The 22,440-nt window shown below is 43.2% G+C and overlaps 1 protein-coding gene across 1 annotated transcript in view; it reads right to left on the bottom strand.

The window, feature by feature from the left end:
* The window catches only part of CCBE1 (collagen and calcium binding EGF domains 1), a 95,553-nt gene extending 75,654 nt beyond the window's left edge, over positions 1 to 19,899 (bottom strand). The window contains exons 1-2 of the mRNA XM_035563838.2: positions 19,747 to 19,899; positions 19,565 to 19,645 (exon numbers count right to left, since the gene is read on the bottom strand). Coding sequence (XP_035419731.1) covers positions 19,565 to 19,645; positions 19,747 to 19,847 — 182 coding nt within the window. The 5' untranslated portion in view covers positions 19,848 to 19,899. The remainder of the gene's footprint in view (positions 1 to 19,564; positions 19,646 to 19,746) is intronic.
* Between the last annotated feature and the right edge of the window lie 2,541 nt (positions 19,900 to 22,440).

The following is a 22,440-nucleotide window of genomic DNA, read 5'->3' on the forward strand; positions in this document are numbered from 1 at the left end:
TTCTAACTTTCTTTGGTAGGTGCCATATTCATAAATGGAATATGAATATTTCCTTTTGTATTGGGAAACAGAATGGAAGGGGGAAAAAAAAGTGGGGGGGGAAGGGGGAGTTTGGAGGGTCAGATAGGATGCAACCTTGGAAAGTGTTTTGGGCCACTTGATCCATCTGAAAAGGTGGCCTGGCACCCTGGTGGCACTGAGCACATCATCTGCTGCTGGCTTGCATTCCCACAAGCTGTGAGGTAGCCCTACTGAAGCTCAGGTATTTATAGCACAGAGTTTAGGCATGGGATTGGATTTAGTCCAGCATCACAGTTGGAAACACACTGACACACAGCAAGTAACTTCATCATGTCAGCATCCTAGTTTTTTGGAAAAATAAGCATGCAGACAAAAAAATCTGCAAAAGATAAAGTTCACTGGTTTACCTTACTCTAAAATCATAGAATCCCAGAATGGTTTGGGTTGGGAGGGACCTTAAAGACCATCTAATTCCAGCCCCCTGCCATGGGCAGGGACACCTCCCACCAGACCAGGTTGCCCAAAGCCCCATCCAGCCTGGCCTTGAGCACTGCCAGGGATGGGGCAGCCACAGCTTCTCTGGACAGCCTGTGCTAGGGCCTCACCACCCCTCACAGTAAAGAATTTCTTCCAAATATCTAATCTAAATCCCCCTTCTTATAGTTTAAAGCCATTCCCCCTTGTCCTATCACTCCTACACCCAACAAAGAGTCCCTCCCCACATGTCCTGTAGTGCCCTTTAGGCACTGGCAGGCCGCTGTAAGGTCTCCCTGGATCCTTCTCTCCTCCAGGCTGAGCACCCCCAGCTCCCTCAGCCTGTCCCCACAGCAGAGGTGCTCCAGCCCTCTGAGCATCCTCGTGGCCTCTGGATCTGCTCCAACAGCTCCGTGTCCTTCTTGTGCTGGGGGCCCCAGAGCTGGGTGCAGGGCTCCAGGTGGGGTCCCACGAGAGCAGAGCAGAGGGGGGGCAATCCCCTCCCTCGCCCTGCTGCCCACGCTGCTTTTGGTGCAGCCCAGGACACGGTTGGCTTGCTGGGCTGCAAGTGCACATTGACAGCTTATGTCCAGCTTCTCATCAACCAACGCCCCCAAGTCCTTTTCCTTGGAGCTGTTCTCAATGCATTCTCCTACCAGCCTGTGTTTGTGCTTGGGATTGCCCCGACCCAAGTGCAGGACCTTGCCCTTGGCCTTTTTGAACCTCACAAGGTTCTCACTGGCCCATCTCTCAAGCCTGCCCAGGTCCCTCTGGATGGTCCCTTCCCTTCAGTGTGCCAACAGCATCACTCAGCTTGGTGGCATTGGCAAACACTCTGAGGGTGCACTTGATCCCACTGTCCATGTCACGGACAAACATGTTAAACAGCTTTGGTCCCAGTACCTGCTCCGAGCGTCCCTGAGGAACTCCATTCATCACTGGTTTCCACTTGGACATCGAGCCATTGACTGGTACTCTTTGAGTCCGACCATCCAGACAATTCCTTACCCACTGAGTGGTCTATACATGAAATGCACATCTTTCCAATCTGGAGACAAGGATGTCTTCTGGTACGGTGTCAAATGTTTTATCTAGCTCATTTTACTTTCAAACACTATGTTTGTCAGGTTGTAAAGTTGATGCAGAGTATTACATTTCACTTACCAATTCCATGAGGATCTGGAAAAAGTCATTGGTACATTTTACTTGTGTATTTTTCATTCTATTTGTTTACATATATAAAAATTACAGAACAGTCCCCAAGCAGCACATGGCCATGTATCCATGTGACTGCGTCACTCTTAAAATTATGTCAGTACCTCTGAGCCCTCCTCACAGTTAGTTACAACTCACCAACTCTTGTGGGTGGCTATTTCTAAAGAGCTGTTAGTGACCATATCTAGCACTAAATGTGTCAGTAACTCAAATATTTGGCAAGCTTGGACTTCTCTCTGTCAAGTGATCAGAATGCCTTTGGGGACGATCTGCCGCTGTGAGTCCGGTGACTCACAATTGAGCTGTCCTTCACTCAGGTCCCAAGGACTTCAAAAAATAATAAAAGAAGGTGGAATCTGACTCCAAACTTCTGATATTTTATAATAATGACCCTTAAATATAGAAGGTCAGAAGAAAGCAGCTATAAAAGTTGGGCTGGAAGTTAAGTGAGTGGCTGGGACATGTTTGCCTTGACTTCGTCCTGTAAATCCTCATTGCATAGTAAGGTCCTACTCAGAGTAAAAGTCATCACAATTGAGCAATTTCTACACACATTGGAAAGTACAGTCATAGCCTCCCTCTCTGGCCATTGAATCATTTCAAACTTGCTGCAGGTTATTTTTTTTTTCAAAGACTCTTTTATTCTTCCTGGCTGAGAAATACATGGAGAAGTTCCACCAAGAAGAGACCTCATTGTAATAGTTCTAATTGTCCTTTCAGGATCCCTGTTTACAGTAGTAGAGAAAGGATGTATTTTGTCTTCATGCACTCCAATGCAAACCCCGGGTCTGACCTTGCAGCCTCTGAAGGCTCTCAGCTTGCAGCTCTCTGTTCGGGAGAGGATATCGCTCATGTTGCTCCTGTATCAGCTTTCTGCTGGCATCGGTTCAGTTCTTCCTATGAGCAACAATCTCCCTTTCCTCAGCCCTCAGCTCATTTGAACCTTTTATCGGTGTAACTGCTGTTTTCTCAGTTATTCCAGCTTTAAGGGTCACTGGAGAGTCAACCTCCAGGTCAGCTCTTTGCCCTGTTACTATTCAGAAACAAGCATCTGTGAAAGTCACCTAAACTCACAGAACAAGACAACACAACTCTTCACCCTCCTAATAAAAGAAAACAAAGCCAAAGTATCCCAACCTGTAAACCAGCAGCCTCTAGACTGGATCGGAGCAGGCAGACAAAAGCTTCTCTTTTTTTATATGTGTCTTGAGCCATCTAATCCCAGAACTGTCACTTTGAACAACTTAATAAAGAGCAAACTTTCTGTTCTTTGGACAACGCCATGGGCTATTCCTCACAATTGTATCCCTGGAGATACTGTATGATTGATGCTCAGATCTGTGGATCAGGTACTGAGAAAAACACACTCGAACATCTCTGTCCACTCTCAAAAAAAGAATGCAATAAAATACCATTAAAAATCTATTTTTCCAAGAATTCCTGAACACTGGTAACACTAAGGCTGTAACTCTCTTTCAGCTTTTAAATCACGCTGTACAAAAGACTTATCATGATTTAGGTACATGTAAGAGACACTAACTTTAAAAAAAATAAATAAAAATTATCTTACTAGGATTCAGAAGGAAAAGTCAACATTGAGGGCTAGACAAAGCATGCTCTGCTCCAAGCTTGTGTGAATATGTTCCTTGAGAAAACCTTCAATTTAAACACAATTCTGCTTTATAGCAAATATTTTCTATATTTCCTTGTTTTGTTTGTTTCCAGGGATATTTGTTCCACGTTAACAATGATGAGGGGGACAATCAAAAAGAGACGACACCATCACAGGATGTTGAGCACAGCCATGGAAGTCATTCAGACAAGAGATAAGAGTTCCCACGTTCACTGCTTTCAATAACAAAGCTGAAAGCCCAGCCAGAGCACCAGAGAGGAAGGAGCACCCGATACTGAGGCACCAGGCCATGGTTTGTGAGACTGATGATTTCAAGCCTGCAGAACTCAGTCATAAAATCACATGCCCTAGAGCAAGGCATAGAGCTGGTGTCTTTAACAGCCTGCTTGTCACAACCCCAAATACTTCTGGGTACCTCATAAGCACAACCACAGCCTGGGGATGGCTGGCTTGTTTGAGATGAGGGTGGCAATACTACTGCCCACGTGAGCTAGGAATCAGCTTAGCCAACTAGACACCTGGATGTGCAGCACACATAAGGAAGAAAATTACTCTACACACAGTCCTGCAAGCTAGAAAGAATCTGACCTATGTAACAGGGAAGAGAACTTCTCCAAGGTAGGTTCTTGCATGTAGATGCTTGCAAGAACCCATGACCATGCCCAGACTTCCCAGAGCAAACCAGTTCCAAATCCAGAAGCCATATTTCCGTGTTACAATTCATCTAACAAGACCAATGTCTTAAAGCTCGGTACTTCAGATTAACCATCATGAAAATAGCTGTACAACTTCTAAGTAGGACTGACTCATACCTTTCTACAAGGGACACCACTCCTTTCCACCTAGGAACCACTTCCTTCTTCCCATCAGATGGGCTCTCCATGTCCTGCAAGCCTTGGCAGCCCTCCTCCTCGCTGGTCCCAGGTCACTCCTCATTTTTGAAAGTGGATGACCAGGCTATTCCAGCTGAGGTCTCACCACCAATTTGCACAGTAGTAGTAATGTTTCACCAGATACACTTCAGCACCACTCTTGCCTGTCTCATTTCCAGTTCCTATTTTTCCCATAACCAGACCGTTGCCAGCTGATGAGCCTCTCACTTCCAGCATCATCTCCTGATAGACAGAATTGCTCCAGTCATCCCACTGGTCCAAACAGATCTACCTTACCTCTTTAAATGATACATGGAACAACAAAGGGTTTAGATAATCCCTGCTGGGGACTGATTCCTGTCAAGTTTTGACCACTGTTTATTTTCTCTCATTGCTAAAGATCTAAGTACCAAAGGCAATGATCCACCAAGCAAGAGTGTTAGAAAAGTACAAATATTCCAGTGACTGCATCTATTCCTGCAGGGAAATACTGGAGAAAGTCTGACTGAGGTGACATTTCTAAAGCAGAGAGTTTTTGCACTCCCCTTTGGCTTTTCTCAGGTGATGATGGGGGCATTTCTCAGCACCTCCTATGGTGCTTGACTCCTCAGGGGAAAGCTCACCTCAGTTTCTTTCTAAATTCTAGGAAAAAATCCAGAGATTTCAATGACATAGCTTTTTCCTTATTTATCCCAGTTAGGAGGCTGTGTAGCCTCTTCACCACCATGCTGTGGAAGATTGGATGTTTCAGGAAGACTCATCCTGCACCTTTGCATTTCCAACTCTGCTTGTCCCATTGTGAAAACTAATCCTGTCAGGCTGGGGTTTCCATAGCCCTCTTGCCAGCTGCTACATTTCCTGGCTGAATATTTCAAAAAAATCTGTGCATCTTTACATATGCAATCAGACCCATCTCTCTGCTTTTCTCTCTAGGCTCATCAGATTGCATCATATCACACGACACAGTGAGAAGGTCTATGGGGAGGACAGCGTGAGCTTGCCATGGGATGCTGCTGACAGCTGCTTCTCCCCTCTGGACATATCCAATTCCTGCTTTGACAGACTTAGATGTGCTCTCCAGTCTCCTGATCATGCTGAAGTGTTTCCCACCTCTATGCTTACTTGCAGCCCTGTTGAACAAAGTTAAAAGGTTTGCAGGCAAATGAAGAAAAACTTCAAGGCAACTTTGCAGTGATCTGTACAGAATTATGTGAGAGCTAAAGTCACACATCTAGGAAGGAAACATGCAGCCCTTTGGTCAAAACTACTGATGAGATGCTTAGATAACTAATAAGGGAAAAGAGAGTGCAGGCTCTGTTTCTTTGTGTTTAGAAATAGCACACATGACTCTAACCTTAAGCATCTTTTCTGGTCTCCACAGTTTGAGGATGCTGATAAACGCAGGAAGATGCAGAAGAACAGAGAGGCTGACCTGAAGGTGAGGGAATACAGAGGATCAGCCTAGCTGGCTTGTCAAAGTCTTGACTGTATTCTAAAATGAGATGTGATTATTTTTTTTCTCATGTAAGTTACAAAGTGCTACCACATACACGAATTACCCAATCCTTACCAGCCCTATATTCCATAGGGCCCTATATTCCATACTTCCGTTCCAGATCTTGAAGACACAGGGCTATAAATATGACAGGCTGCTTGCAGTTTCCAGTGAAGACACAACAGCCCACTGTGGATTTCCAAGATTTTATAAAATTGCACATCTTATATTTATTTATAAGCAGCCCAGAACTGCTGACTATCCAAACAAGTTATGTGAGAATCAAGCTGTTTTTTGTTAAAAATACTAACGATATGTTACTCACAACCAAAAATTAAACAAAAATCAATGGTGAGACAGAAAAGTGCTAAAAAAACAGAACCTAATTGTTCACATGCAACAACTGCTGAGTTAGACAATTCCTTGTAAAACACAATCATATTACTTCATCCTGAAGGGAATTGGGAGCCACTGCACAAAAGATGAATACCAGGCTAAATCCCATTTTCACCATCACTTAAAGCAACATAAATCTGGAGAAGCTCAACCAAAGACAACGGAGCTACATCCAATCTGCATGGGTGCTGCAAAACAGATTTTGATCCTGGCTAACTTGTCTCTTCACAGGCAGTAGAAAACAAACAAAAGGTATTCTTGCTGTCTTGGATAAGACTGATTTATTTAGCACTTGTGTGTACGTACTGTCATGTCTCAACCCAACTGTCTTCCAAGCGAATCCATGCTTTACCATTATAGATATATAAGGCATTGTTAGGATATTTTTAACTTTAGCAGTTGATATTCTAAGCTTATTCAAAATTTTCTTTTGTTATGACCTTCAGCTATATGCTGTAAAATGAAAAACAAAGGGTTCTATGGCTAGTACTCTAAACACCTTACAAAGGGAGTGACTGACCATCCAGCTGTAGCCAATGAACTACCTCAGAGCATTTAACAGAATAGTACATTGTGAAAAATTTACTTTTTAAGAAAGACATTTAAAAAAATGATTTTGAAAGCTAAAGAAATAAAGGCTTGCTATAAAAGATACAAACGAAAAAAAGTAGCTTTCTGTGTCCCTCAAAGTTTTTTAAAGGTAATATATTTAGTCTGATTTAGCCTGGCAAATAAGCTACTGTCCTCTGTGTGTCTTGTTATTTTTACAGGTGCTACCAAGTAATAGTAATAATAATTAAAAATTAGAAAAAAAAATGCATTTAATTGTAAGACTCATGCTTCAGTAACAAAGGGTGCCAAAGAAGTGATTCTCTCCAAGAGACCAACAGTTACATTTCATAAAGATATCACAAAAGGTTTCAGGGAGATAGCAAATCTGAATGTCTTCCAGTTATGGGCTAAAATGTACAAAGGCATCCTCAAAGACAGTCGACTTTATTTTGTCTCCAGTAATAAGGATGAACTTGAAATTATTTAATGTCTTCAGTTTAGACATTTTTTAAACAACAACAAAATCATTTCTAACAGAATATAGCATCTACTTCTGTATTTATCACGCTCCTCTAAAGAAGCCTTCCTCATAAACAGACACTAAAGTGGCTTTTCCTTTAGTTATTGAGATCCAGCTGCAGAGAGCTCATTTGATACTTGACTGGTTGTTCAAGACTCAAATATTAGAAACCTCTGATTCTCTCTGTCGTAATTAACAGGCAGCTTGGAATGATATAAGAGCATTCATGGTCCAGGTCTTCCCCACAGCAGCCCTGTTTAGTTAACACGGCAACTCAGGGATGGAAGCATTTGATTAGGACCATTCCTGAAGCTCATGTTCTCCAGCACGTCCTGCATACACCAATCCTGTGTCTCCAGAGCAAGACACTACACAGGCTTTTCCAGTTGTTTTACCCTGCTTTGCAGCTTTTTTTTTTTTTTTTTTCCACATGCATCCCATTGTAACAGACAGGATATTGAATCTTTTGAAACAGATTCAATTTTCTGTAATTTTTCATCTTCTTGGCCATCACATTTCCAAGAACAAAGGTCAAGATGGCATTTAATGAAAGGATTACTATGTTTATTTTGATTCTTTCTTCCAAAAAAGAAGTACTACAGAGCAAAGCACCAACTGGACAACGTGGAATGTAGCCAGGGTCTTCAGTCCTAAGATGCAATTAAGAGGATCTGAACACAGGAAAATTTCCTCTCTATTTCTGTCCTGAAGATATATTTGTCCTGCATTAACTCTTTGTCAATTCCTTTAGGAAATTTTCTTGGAACACTTTTCTTTTCATTGGAACAATTTATAACTGTAACGGCTCTAAGGTCAATGGAAATGTTTGAAGTCTCTTTACCCCGGTACTCAAATATCCAGCAGACCATATTTGCAAACTAGAATTTGTAAATAAATATATCTGTACATTAGCCATCCTGCTACTGACTACTTGTTTTCTCCTGCTCTTTTCACTCTGCCATGGCTATTTTCACTGGAGATGTTCCAGTGATGTACCATTAACTTATTCCCACTGTGGAAATACTTGGGATATTTTTGCAACATAAGAAAACATCACAAAAATCTAATTTGTCTCTCAGTGGATATGAAAAAATACACTTAAAAGGGACATTTTTTTTTTTCTTATCTCAAACAGTAGCATTTTGTTGAACTGGAATGACAAAATCACCCTAAGAAAACAAAGACCAGCGAGTTATTTGAAGATTCAGTTTACAGTGACCTTCTTTGCTGTAGCAGGAATGCTACATCTTAGGGGTAAATTACCAAGTAAATTTTTTTTTTCTGCAACGCATAAATTAGTTTTTTTCCTTCATTTTATAGCTGGAGAAATAGCCAACACTGAAACCACAGAGTAAAGCTTAGTGGGTAACTGAAGGCAGACTTTGGCATGATACGGCTCATTGAGGAGCATGGAAACATAGCCCAGGATCCAGGAGTACAGCTCAGATCCTGGCAAGCCCATCCTAAGGTTAAAAAACCTTGCCTCCCAGGGTCATAGTGCCTTCCACTGATGTAAATCTGGAGGGGTGTGGAAAAGGCCCCTTCCAGGCACGCTCAACAAAACCGCTACTCAACAGCAGGTCAGCGTGAGGACAAGAAACAGCACAAACAAGAACCTGTCCAATAAACTCAGCTTGGAAAGTCATAGCAGAAGACTTGCTTCTCTGGTGAGATGCATTTGATTTGCTTTAACAACTTTTTGTATTCTCTTTTCATGGAATGCTAACAAGAATTATGAAGAGGAATTCCAAAACTGATGCTATCTGGCATAAGCCCAGTGAAGACTGTAGAGCTAAGTGTATGCAACCCCCTGCAATACTGTTCTGTATACTGTATACAGCACTGTTAGTACCCACTCAGGGGACCAAAAGAGGGATCCTTTGACAGAAGTTTGGCTTCCAAGAATAATCTAGAAGTGACCTGCCCTGCAAATACATTTTACATACGTTCATGAATGCCAAGTAGATTTCATGAGATCCTGGGTCAGCTTGAAACATTTCTGTGGGAAAAGAAGCTGAGTTAAGATCAGATGCAAGGAGAGGGTTTGAATGCACATTGAATCTACTTTGAACCTACAAGAGTGGCAGGTCTGTATAAACAGGAAAAAAAAATAGTTTGTGCAAAAAGCTCTTCACTAAAGCTGTATCACTGAAACTGTTGCTTCTCTACAAGAAGTTTCAAAACTAAGAGGAAAGAGGATGTGTTAACTTAATCTAAAGGATAACTCTCTCCCTCTCTCCCCACTAACTGTATACTGCGAACGTTGGCTGAACCTGAACTCCTGAAACAGACTCTTACAAGACTGAAAGACTGAAAAAGTCTGAAATCTGGGAAGGGTCGGGTTGTCCTTTCTTAGCTCTCTCTTCCCTGGATTAATAGCTTTAGTCTGGAAGAAAGGAATGGGAGAAACTGATGGGTGAGAGGGACCAGGGAAACACATTCAGGAGTAACATTTTAATACTTTCTCTTTTACTATTACACAAGCTGGAAGGCAAGCAGGACAAGGTAGAATAACAACATATCCCACATTCTCCATTTTTAAAGAAGCACAAGGTGGCACGTGGTTATTTTACAAGTGGAAAAGCTTAAAGCGAGAAATTTTCTGTGAAGATTCCAGAAAATAAAATAACAACCCGTTTTCTATAAGCCCTTTCATTTCTCAATTTTGAGATTTAAAGGAGTTTCACCAATTATTCTGTGGATATGCATTTTAAGAAGTGGAGAGGCTGGTGCCAGTCTCTTCTCCCTGGGAACCGATGACAGGACGTTCAGGAACAGCATAAAACTGCACCAAGGGAGGTTCACACTAAATATACAGAAAATTTTCTTTACCATTAGGGTGGTCGACCACTGGAACAGGCCTCCTAGAGAGATGGTAGATGCCCCATGCCTGTCAGCGTTCAAGTGATTTTTGAACAAATCCCTCAAGTAACTGCTTTAACTTTTGGTTAGCCCTGAAAAGGTCAGGTAGTGGGACTCAATGATCTTTGAAGGTTCCCTCCAACCAAACTATTTTATTCTATTTTATAGACTCCAGGGAGTAAAACATCCTGTGGAGGAGACAGTTTCTTCAGGAAGGGAAAAATAACAACCAAAACCTAATGAGCTTTTTATCCAAATATATTATACGTCAAAACAACGTTTCTCCATCTGCCTAAGCAAATATACTATTTTCCATATAACCAGCACATTATGTAATATACCAAGTCAACATCTGAGGCACCACAGAAGTCACAATCTGAGACAACACTTACCCGTAGACTGTCTGGGCCATCGTGTAGACGACCAGCCCCACCACAGCTGGAATCATAGTGCTACCGATTCCCAAGCAGTGGGCAGAGACCAGCCCAGACTACAAGCACGCAAGGCTGCTGCTGTTCCTTGCTCTTGCCTTAGGAAGCTGCAGTTAAAAGGATTTGCCTATTCCCAGCAGGATCAAGAGTTCACCAAAAGTAGCTCCAGTGACCCCTCGTCCTTCAAGTCCCTCTCTCACCCTCCACTTCTGAACCGCTAACATCTACCAAAGACCCTCAACCCCATTTTCACTCATTTTTTCTCTTCCCACAGATGCTATTATAAAGATTAAATAATTTTCCCCTTGGCTATTTTTGTTTGAATTATAACTCATTTCAACTTTGAAAGGCAATAATCTTTAAGCTAAGGGTTTTGTCAGAATTCCAGAGAGCAATGTTTAGGAAACAACACTGCTTTTTGATGCAGCTACAGTAACATACTACACAATGAAAATTGTGTATGATAATAGCATCTTGTTGAATAGGCAAGATGTCAGATTTACAACATATTAAATGTGTTGAATGTGATCATAAAGATATTAACATTCCACTGAGACATCAGAGCTCCAGGCAGGAAGTTATTTACAATGAAATAATGCATCCAATTTGCTCTTTTACAAAAATAATTCTGAGCATACTTTTTTTTGTGTGTGTTTTCACAAATTTCTAAGTTGTCAGCATTTACCCATTGCTCGTAAAATATAATTGTAATAGTTTGTGTACTTCTTCAGTCATTTTGCAAGCTTCACCATCTGACTTTTTGGACTTGGGCATTTTGGTAGAGAGAATTAGCTGTCAACTTTCCCCCTTGAGGGAGGATAATGAGTCTATCAAGCCAGCATGACAACTGCTGTTTTACATTGGAAGCTATGCAACACCAATTTCTCCATAGAAGGACTTTTGTTCTTCATACACTTGCTAGCCCAGATGAATATTGTCCTCTACTTCTCCAAACTCTCTCTATTCTAACTTACCCTTGACTTATAATAAGCTTATTCATTCTCCAAGAACAATCCCTTCAAATATTCAGATTATAGCTTTGATTTTTTTCTCCCTTGCTCACTTAAAACATTGTGTACGCACTGCCTTAGCACCAAGCCCATTTGAAAAGAAAGGAAGAAAAACTGTTTGATGTGTGCTTACTACTGAATGGCTGCTTATATCAATACACTGAATATAGACCCTGTGCATTTCACCTTATTTAAATTCCAGTGCAGATTATCAATTAAAATAGATGTGGTTAGATCTTAAATTTATCAACAACAACAACAAAAACACACAGAAGTACATGCTTGCAATAGCTGGATGTAAGCTACATGTTTTATGGACTTGTACCTCATTGTTTGAACCAGGATCTACAACAAAATCAACACAGCATGGTGGAAAACACTCTTTAAGCAAGAAGGATTTTCCAAATGCAATTAAACTCTGGGACTACTGTCTGCAACTGAAATTGTTTTTCTCTTCAATTGTTAAACAGAGCAACCCTCAAGGAGATTCAAACGATGCTTTTTTTTTTTCTAAGCCAAAAAGAAACTGAGTCAGCACTGTATGGATTCAGCTCTCCATTGTTTGTGCATATAATTGGAACATAGAAGAAAAGGCAAAGTATACCAGCAGAATGACATTTGCTACTGTTGGTTTACAAAAGAAGCCAGCAACAGTCTGAAAACTGAAACTGAGCAACAGAAAAAAAAAATCTAGTCAGAATTTGAGGGGAGGTTTTTTTACTCTAAATCAAATGTCAGCTCTGTTTACTTGGATGCTCTTAGTCTGCCTCTTAGCAAATGTGAATTTTAAAGACAGGAGCACTGTAGTGACACACAGGGGTCTGTAGGAGACATAAGCAATGCGAGCCAAAGGTACCAGCACAGATCTTCTCCCTGTCCATGACAAACCAAGCCCACTGCAATCCATCCGACCCCAGCAGCTCCAGCTGGCGTGGCAGTGATACCGAACACTCAGCAATGATTCACACAAGAGAAAAGTCATCTTAGGACTCACGGCACTGAGGCTGAGACAAAAATAAAAGAATAAACTCAAGGATAGGAGAATTCAGCACATTATCAACAAAAAGAAAGAAAGAAATTAAGAATACATATATCACGTATTCCCCAAACTACCACAATCTGAAATGAGATACATCCCAGGTAAAGTTTCCCTGCACATCTGTAAATCAGCCGTATGCACCACGTAAGGTATCTTGCACACATCTGCTTTGTGTGATCTGGTTGCACAGCAACTGCTGTCCCAAACATGCAACGACACAAAAACAGGCAGGCGCTGCTAAAAGTCCCAAAAACCTGTCCCCTGAATGCTCCTCCTATGGGGCAGTGGCTTTCCCAGCAGCATATGGGCTGTCCCCTCTCATCTGGGATGTCTGATGAGCTTTATCTATTTCACCGAGGGTAGTTTGAATATTTCATATTTGACTTCTCTAAACACCTGCCTGCATCATGCTCCTCCTGCTGTCCCACAGACCTGCACACCACAAGAGGGGACAGAGATTTCCCAAACCAAGGAAAGAAAGAGGAGGAGAGGCAGCCAAGGGATGAGGCAGCAGCTCCCGTAGCTTAGCTCCAAGCGCAGTCGGGAGAACAGGCATTTCCCCAGGGTGCGTGAGTGTGGTTTTGTTTGTTTTTAGCTGATGCTTTGTTTGTCTGGGTTCTGCTTAAACAGATGGAGTCTGGAAGCGTTTAAATTATACGTCTTTGGGAAGTGATTACCTCCCTTCTATCACACACGTATCTGTCGCACAAGCTACCAGCAAGCTGGAATTTCTCTATTTTTTGTGTCTTTACCCATTTTTCTTTCTATCTGTTCCTGTTTTTTCCCCTTTTTCCTCCTTGTTGCTCCATATCTTTATCCTCCCATTCCTCCTTCTTCCACCTCATCTCTTCTGACCATGACCAGCGCAGAACGATCCAGCTCGAGGGGTCTCTGCCTTGGTGGGAGCAGTAATACCAGTATTAATTACGCCCTGCTGCTAGCAAGAGCGACTGCAATCACGCCTGTAGGGACAAAGCAGCCTGACCTTAGGGAGCGCATACAATACTCAGGATAATTACAAAAGTCATATTCCCTTTGGCGGCTGATTTTTATTACATATTTTGTATCAACCACGGGAGGCCCTGGGGCTACAATTCTGTTCGTCTGGAGCCTCTGTGCTAGACGCCATGCCCAGGAAAGTCAGTTCATGTTTAACCCTATATTCTGTGGATGCAAACCATAATGCGATGCACCTGGATTTCATTATCGATCGAACCACCAAGGAGGGTACTTCAGACACAGCTCTCGGCTCACCAGTTTTAAAGCTCTCCAAAGTGCTTTGAAGTGAACATGAAAAACTTCCGGACTACACGAGCAGCTAGCTGCCAGACCTCATCCTTTAATTGTAGCACTATCTACCTAAGGGCACCACTCTCGGTAATTAGGTAGTGTTCTGAAGGATCATTAATTATATTGCCTCATTTGGGAGTGAACTGACTGCACCAAGGAGACACCACCCCGTATATCCACAGCACCACCGTGTTTTACTGCAGGAAGCTTTGCTACAGCCAGCGACACACATACCTGACATCTCAGGTGAGCAAAGCACCCCTAATCTCACCAAAATTCAGGAAGAATAAAGATCTCTAGCTGTAGGACCTAGGACAGCCCACAGGTAGGTGTATGCCTGTGGTGTTACTCTTATCCAGCAGATACCCACAGCATACTTCAGTACCTGAGAGCAGCCTGTTTCCTCAGCACTCGCAGCCAAGGGAATCAAGGCAAACCAAGGACTGACTGCATTCGCAACTGTGATGCCTTAACCTGCTACTTTCTGTGCAACAGTGAGAAAAAAATTCTGGGGGAGCTGAGACAGATGTCTTACCATCATAGTAGAATATGCTGTTTTGCCAGGAAGCAACTTACCAAAGCTGAATTTTATTTATTCCTATGCACAAAAGTCTACCTGTGACAGCAACTTAGAGTAAGATTGTTTTACATATATAAAAAAGCAAAAACTTTTGAACTCAGAGAACACTTGTGCTTGTTGCATCTCTTCCTAAACAGTGTGCTAGCCAGCTGGCCCAGAGCAAGTACAGGTGAGGCAGAGCACAGCACACCTGGCAGGGTTGTGCCACATCGCAGAGCTGCCAAGCAGCTTGTTTTGTGGAGACGGTTTGGTACAGAGCTCAAAGCTCTGTACCTGCACATCACAGGCTGCTTCATAGGATGAACAGATTAATATAATAAATTCTGACACTCCTCATTTTCGATCCAAACCCCAAGTGACACAACTGCAGCTCTTCTCAGCAGCAGTAGCAGGATGCATTGGCACATTTCAGATGCTGTGATGCTACCCTGAGTGACGTGCAGACTTAGCAGCTCATGGCACTTCACCACTGAACTACGTGCAAAAGAAGAATTCTTAGTTTATGGAAACATAAGGAAACTCTTTTGGCAGCTGTGGAATTACAGCTGTTGTGTATGTTTGCTTTTCTTAAAACAAAAACAAAATTCAAAATCTTATCCACTCTTAAATTTTCAGTAAAATTCTGCCATGGAGTGCATTACCCTGGAAGATAACTGGAGACTAAGCAACACTGTGCTCTAATCAGACAAATTTATTGTTTACAATGTTATACTGTAATGTTAATCAGGGCTCTTTCAAATCTATTAAAACTAAAATGATCAGCAAAACTTCAGAGAGCAAACAGCAGCAGCAATAAGAAATGCCTAAAAAGAAAAGCAAGGAGATAAGATGACAAAATGTCATCCTTGTTTACTACAGCTGAAAGCTTCAAAATCATATACCGCATTTCTATTTTTCCTATTGGGAAGCTCTGCAGCACGCTCACCGAGTATCTGGGAACAAGGAATTGCATACAGTCCCCAAGGGCATATTAGTGAAAGTGCTGCTGTTTGTGAAACAGCTACACTCAACTTACTTGCAATTACTTTTATCTTATAAGAATGTGCAAAATGATACAGTCTATAAAAATAGTAGGCTCCATCAGCAATATCAGCATTCAAGAGAGTAAAAAGAAATGCTTTTCGAGGCATGCGATCTCTGGTTAGCATCAGAATTAAGTAGGGCATAAGTATACATGTATTCTCTTCTGCAGTATGATTGACTTTTTTTGTTTTGTTTTGTTACGAAGCATAGAACTATCTTTCATTGCAAAATTTAAAATCTGACACTTAGAGAGGACCTCTGTAAAATACTCTCAGCTGCTAATTATCAGGTGAAGAAGCTGACAGCCTCCACAGAAACATGTTCATCCTGTTTAAAAAAAAAAAAACAACTCTAAATCTCTGACAACCTCTTACTCCCTGCTGGTCCTGCAGAAGGATGGCCTCAGTCACTATGTGCAGAACAGGATTATACTCAGCTCCTTGAGGAACCTGCACCCTTCACTTTTAGCAAAAGATGCATGGAATAGAGAGAGCTCACCATGACCTCAGAGCAAAATGGATAATTTTTCTTGCCAGCTCAATTGTCTGTTTAAAAAAAGAAATCAGTTTAGTCAATTTGATATGCAAATTGAGCAGGGATTAAACTAACAGTTTAAGCTTAATAAAAGAAAAAGCACCTCTGTTGGCCCAAGAAGGCAGTAGCTGAAGTGTTCCTCCAAGATATGCAGATCCAGGTTCAAATTTCCACCTGCCTGCTTCAGGGCAAAGGCCAGCCAAGCGTACAGGACACTATCACAATCTGCATACCGCTTTTGTTAATTTGGGCCTTTATTTTTATCCACAATTTCTGAAAAAGAGCAAAGCTATTTATTTCAAATAAACTTACAGCAATATTTAAGTGTCTGGCATACAAAGGAATTTACATAGTCTGGTGACACAGATATTCTCATTGTCCCATCTGTTTCATGCTTCAATCTTCCTACAAGTGGTGACTGACAAATAGCTTCCTACCAGCAAATGTTTCTGCTAAGTCTCGATATTGTCATTCCAAAACACACTCACTGCTCTCTCCAAATGTAATATTTAGCTTTCCTGCTATAAGACAGTTAACGAAGTGATCAGGCTTTGCTGGTTCTTAAGGAGGAGGCACCTCTAATTAATAAACTGATGGGCCTCCTGAACTTGGAATTGTGTGCTGCGAGAAGGACTACAGGTAGGATGCATAAAATGAATTGTCACACACACGTAACAGCACGTGGAAGCACTGAAGAAAGCTACAGCACCATTCATCTCATTTACCATGCCAGCAGAGTTGTTCAGAAGTCTATCTGCTCCAACTGCCTTTTGCATCTGTTCCTCTGTACTCTTATGAAAATAAATACAGAGAACATCTAAAAAAATACAAATAAACCCAAGCCAAGGGCCAGACTGCACACATTCAAAAAGGAAAAATACATCTAATTATGTACAAGGTTGCTATGACCACAGGGAAAAATGCCAATGTATTCTCAGTGCTTGGCCCTGCTTTTGGCTTGGCCCTGCATTTGGATCATTTGTATTCATGAGTAAATCTCGTCAAAGAAATTTTCAAGAAATATTTTTTTTATGATGAAATAAGTTTTTTTTTGTTTTTAATTGAAGTGCTGTGCAAACATGCTGATTTTCTTGAAAAATTCCAACACGAGGAAAAAAAAAGACAAAATTGTGTTGAGGCAAGAACTCATGCTTTCAAAAACTACATTTGTTCAGGAATTTTGACATATGACTTAAAATGTGTTCCTTTTTTACTTAACTACTTGTACAGCAGATCATCAGTAGCAGTGCATGCTGCCTTATGCCTGGTGTGTTATGACATGAACAGAAGTTTGTGTCAATCTGTTTAATCTCTACACAGAAAAAACACTTTGACCTAGAAAGAAATTCGATGTCCATGTCATTTGTAAATAGCTGACATTAACTATCTCTTTAAACTTTCTCTAACAATTTAATTACTATATGATGTATAACTATAGTCGCTGTGAGATGGTGAAAAACAGAGTAGGAAAACAAAAATGAGATTTGGTAAGAATAAATACTGGACCACCTAAATCAAGTTCCTCAGAAATCTGAAGTGAAAGTTTCCTAAAGCCAAAGCTCAGTTTCTGTCCCAGCTAAAGTTTTTTAACTGTCCACTGTCATGCCCAGATGCCAAAACTGAATCCTAAGGCACCTGAACATCCTGTGAAATGAAACCCACCTTGGGACAGCACAGGCTTCGTCAACACTTGCATATTTCCTTTCATCTCACTATCAGCTCCACCCTCCCAATATCAATTAATCTAAAATGAAAATAGCCTCTGTGCAAAGCTGCTCTGCTGCTTTTGTTTGGGAGGTGCTGCCCTGCTCCTGTGCAAAGAGACATCATGAAGGAGCTCACAGTGATGGGGACGGAGCCTTCCTCACCCGATTCTAAAGGCTGGACCCTGGAAACGTGTCACTGTGTGGAAATCAAAAAAATTTTTAAAGGCAAGTCCTAGTACTCTTAGACATCGATAAACTATTAAAACACGAACCACAACAACCTAGAGTGCAATATAGGGGTTTGCAAACTCTTGTTCACTGTCTGTGCTGATTTGGGATGGTGAATGCTGCTTGGGAACACGCAGGAGGGGAGCCGGGAAAGGCTCGGCACAAGCAGAGCCCAAAGGTCAGCAGTACCTCAGCAAGGATGAATGGCATTACAAGCAGGACCTGGCAGCAGAACAGAATTCTACTTTCTCCACACAGTGACCCACAGCAGCTGGGGGAGCCTGTGAGGTCCTCCCCAGTTCTGCACAAAGCAGATCTGCTTTGCGGGGATGGGTTTGGGGACACGCAGCAGCGAGGATGTGACAGCAAGATGCCCATGCGTGCACTGTACCTATGCAGCTCCTGCGCCAGCTTTCTCCTTCAGCAGCTCCCCCCTCTCTCAGCACAGCCTCGTCCCCACCCCAGCATTATGCTCCCGAATCAGAGAAACACTGGAGGTTCAACCAGGCACCTTCCTTCCCTGAAAGACCTAAACGCTGCCTCTCTCCAAAAAGTGCCGCGTGCTGGAGAGCTGCTTACAAGTGGCTTCTACCTCACCTTCACAGGATGGGGAGAAAGCAGAAAAGGGAAGCAGGGAAAGATGGGCTGTAAGGATATAAATGGTGCTGAACAACAGGCAGTGCTGTAACACTTTCCCAGGCGGGTGCATGGACAAGGCACAATGCTGCTGCACCACGAAATTAAAGCTCTCAGGTACTTATGGCAAAGATAAAACACACTGGGAATAAATAAAAGATCTCTGCAACACTTCTCACAAGCACCAGTGTGCCTTATCGCATTTTTGGCTCCCTGGCGCACACATGCACACACACACACAAGCAGTGCACAGTCAACTCCACAATGCAACCTCTTGGAAGAAGCAGCTTTCGCAGACAAAACATCTCGTCTGTGTGAATGAGACTAATCAGAGGACATCAGTAAAGGGATACGTGTGTGCTCATGTTTTGTGTATATTTCTCCACAAGCACATCTATACTGTCAAGTGTTCTGGGACATTTATCATCATTAAAATGGTTTTAAAATTCTTCTGAAAACAGATGATGTTTCTCAAATACACAGTTTAAAAAAAAAAAAAAAAAAAAAAGAAAAGAAAAGAAAAGGAAAGATAGAAAACACACGGCTGGATTCAACCTACTTAATTTGAGAGGCCTCTAACGAAGTCTCCCCCAGAGCTGGTTGCTGAAGCACTGGCTCATTCTGAAGGGCTGATTCATCTATACCTAACGTAAACGTCCCTCCGGCTGGGACGAGCCCAGCTGATTTCACCGATTACCCCATAATTGATGCAGCTCAACCGCCCTCCTGGATGTACCTACACATCCAAGTGAAGGAAGCCCCTCTCAGGGACTGAATCAGCCACTGTCAGGCAGCACAGGGCACCCAGACCCCGTCGCACCCCCTCCAGTGGTGCCGTTGCGGTGACATTTGCAGCGCGCTCCTAACCCCTTCCCCTCGGGGATGCCACACGCGAAAGGGACACGACCACGGCCCCGTTTTCCCAGCGGTGGGCATGCCGGGCTGGGGCAGGGGAGAGGCGAGCAGCTCACCACCGACACGCGTGTATCGCCCACGCTCAGCCCCGGGGGGAGCTCCCACGCGTGCCCCCCGCGGCTCCACGCTCACCTGAAGCAGGTGGTGAGCTCGCCCGTGGACTTCAGGCAGGGGTAGCGGGTGGTGGCGATTTTATTCTCGGAGCAAACCTCCCTGCAAGAAGAAGAAGAAAAATTAGTAATAAGACGAGGCGGTGGATGGAAGGGAGACAAGCAGAGGAGCGCGGCGCTCCGCATCGAGGGGACTTCACCCACCTGTCGCCGTCCTGCGGCTCCTCCCGGTAAGTCCAGGCGTGCCCCAGCGCCAGCAGCAGCAGCAGCCGGAGCGGGGCCAGGCTGCGGGCCGGCCGCCCCATCGGGCCGCCTCTCTCTCCCCTCCGCGCCTCGCCGGCTCTGCCCGCCCCGGCCGGCGGCGGGGCTGCGCCGACCGCCGCTCCTCCCGCCCCGGCGTTGGGCCGCCCCCCGCCGCTGCCAGATGTGCCCGCGGGGAGGGGCCGCGCCCGCCCAGATGTGCCGCCAGATGTGGCCCCAAGAAGGGGCCGGGCCGCGGCAGATGCGCTGGAGGGGGGAAGTCGGACAAACCCCCTGCCCTTCCCGGCCCGGCGGGTGCGGGGAGCACGGGGAAAGGTGTGGGGCGGTGGGGGGACAAAATACAGGGAGGGAAAGTGATGGGAAGGGGAAGGTCCCAGTCCCGGGGGTGACAGCGCTCGGTGCACTGGCACTGTTACTTTCCAGATTGGGCTTTATCTGAGATCTGTCTCCCGAAGGAACGGAGGGGTTCAAAGCATCGCTGCTGCAACGGCTGTTTGTCCCTGTGTACGGCTGCCGCTTCCCTGCCATTCATAAAAAGGAGATGAGCAGCGATAGACTTGGATAAAATAGCACATCACCCCTGGCCTGTTGTATCATATCCTGCTTTAATGGTTAAATCGCCAGGAACCAGGGGAGAAAACCTGCAAAGTGGTGATGCCTTTGCAAAGTCTTTGGCCAACACATTGGCTTTGATCATCACTAACTACCTACAAATACTAAAGGCTTTGGGGAGATAAGGTTTGCAAGTCAGCCTTACTATCACTTTCACCTGTAGCATAAACTGCCTCATCTTACAGCTAGAATGTACTCACATATTAACATTATTATTATGAGCCAGAATAGCCAGAGGTATGCAAGTAACAAACCGTAATTTCTGTACTAAACCATCACAGAATACAGGGGTGTAAGAGGACTTGAGCCACTTGCCTTCTATTTTTGGTTGGGTCATGGGGAGTATTTGAACAAATCACTTCATCCCCTCCATGCCTCAGTTTCCCCTGTCTGTAACAAGAAGACTGAAATAGTTTATTACTACTGTTGATAATAGTAATAATAATGCAGATCCCCACCTATGATTTGGCTACAGTTAAGCTGTTAACCCCTTTGATACATTGTCCAGTACTCAGAAGACAACAATAAATCAATGGACTCTTATTGGGAAAACTCTGGGGTTTCTCAGAAATTTTCCTGGACTTGTGGAACATCTGCTGTCATTGTGGTCTGCTGTATGCACTGTGAACTGCCAAATACAAGGCATTTCTCTGCTCTAAGTGCCACCGAATATTCTAAGTCTGTGCTCAGTTAAGCAAGGGAGCTCTGTATGCCAGATTTCCCCCCACCCTCGGTTTTGTTGTTGCTGTTGATATGATGTTTTAAATGTTTATTCTTTCATAGTTCCTTCCTTCTTTTCCTTTATACAAATAATGAGTAAGCAAAGACAGGATTTGCTGTCTTGAAGTCTGCAAGAGCTGCGGGTGTTTCGCACAGGACTAAGTGCTCTGTCTCTCATGCAGATCTCCCAGAATCTGTCCAATTCTGAGATAATAGGAGCAAAAGCAGGACCCGGGTGCTTGGATCCAAGTGCCCAGCAGACACCTGTCTCCCCGTCATGTTCTTTACCCTCCCTCCCCAAGTGGAAAGTATCCAGTGGCAAGGTCTGAAATGGAGAGAGACTTGCACTTCTGTAACCCCTGTAATTTCTGGCTATACATAACAAAGGATTTAATTTACCACATTCCAGAAGTGGTTACAGTCCCTCCAAAAACCTCTAATTCTTTACAAAATTGAATCATACAGGAGCACAGTACCGAAACACTTTGGATGATTTCCAGTCCTGGCCCAAGTGTCATGACTTTGGAAGAAGTCTGATTTTAAAAGGCTCACTATATAGGCCCGTGATAGGCATATTTTCAAAGAGTTTCTCCAAAACTTTTGTCATTTAAAGCAGATCTGATTCACTACCTGAATTGCTTAACTCTGTTCTCTGCCTTTGCTTTAATGCCTGCCACCTACATAGTATTGTATAGCACACAGTACTATCTTTTTAATTAAAAATATCATAGCAGCTTACATACACTTTCCTTCAACTCATGCAAACAGTCTTGTTAATATAAACAAGGTAAGCAGGTGAAGTTAATCCTGCACTCAACTCATTGCAAAGCAAGTCCCAGAGTTTCATACATGAAAGAATTTAAGTGGGATCAAGAGTAAATAAAAAGACGTTCAACAGCACCAGGCACCAACATCCGTACTTCCCAACTGGTAACCCTATTACCTCTGAATACATTAAAGTTGAGGGTTCCATAATTTTGCTTCATCAGCTTCATCTCAGCTTTAATGACCTTGCAGCTGGGGACATCCTGAGAACAAGGCTTGCTTCCTGGAAAGTGTTGAAGGGTGGTGGTGGTTAAGGAAACACTGAAATGTTCCTGTTGCCTTAGGGAAGGAATGATCTGGGACTGTTTTCTTATATAGTAAATAAGCTGAAAGTGATTTCTCGTGCGAGGGATGCTTTTGCTTGTGCAGGGTCATGTTAACTTTGACCTGCCCAACTCAAGCATGTATGAAGTTGATCAAGCTGCATACTAAATTTTGGAACTCTCTCAAAGAAAAGGATGAGGAATTCAATCTAGTAAA

Source organism: Cygnus atratus, chromosome Z (assembly GCF_013377495.2).
Source record: "Cygnus atratus isolate AKBS03 ecotype Queensland, Australia chromosome Z, CAtr_DNAZoo_HiC_assembly, whole genome shotgun sequence".
NCBI classification, from domain to species: Eukaryota; Metazoa; Chordata; class Aves; order Anseriformes; family Anatidae; genus Cygnus; species Cygnus atratus.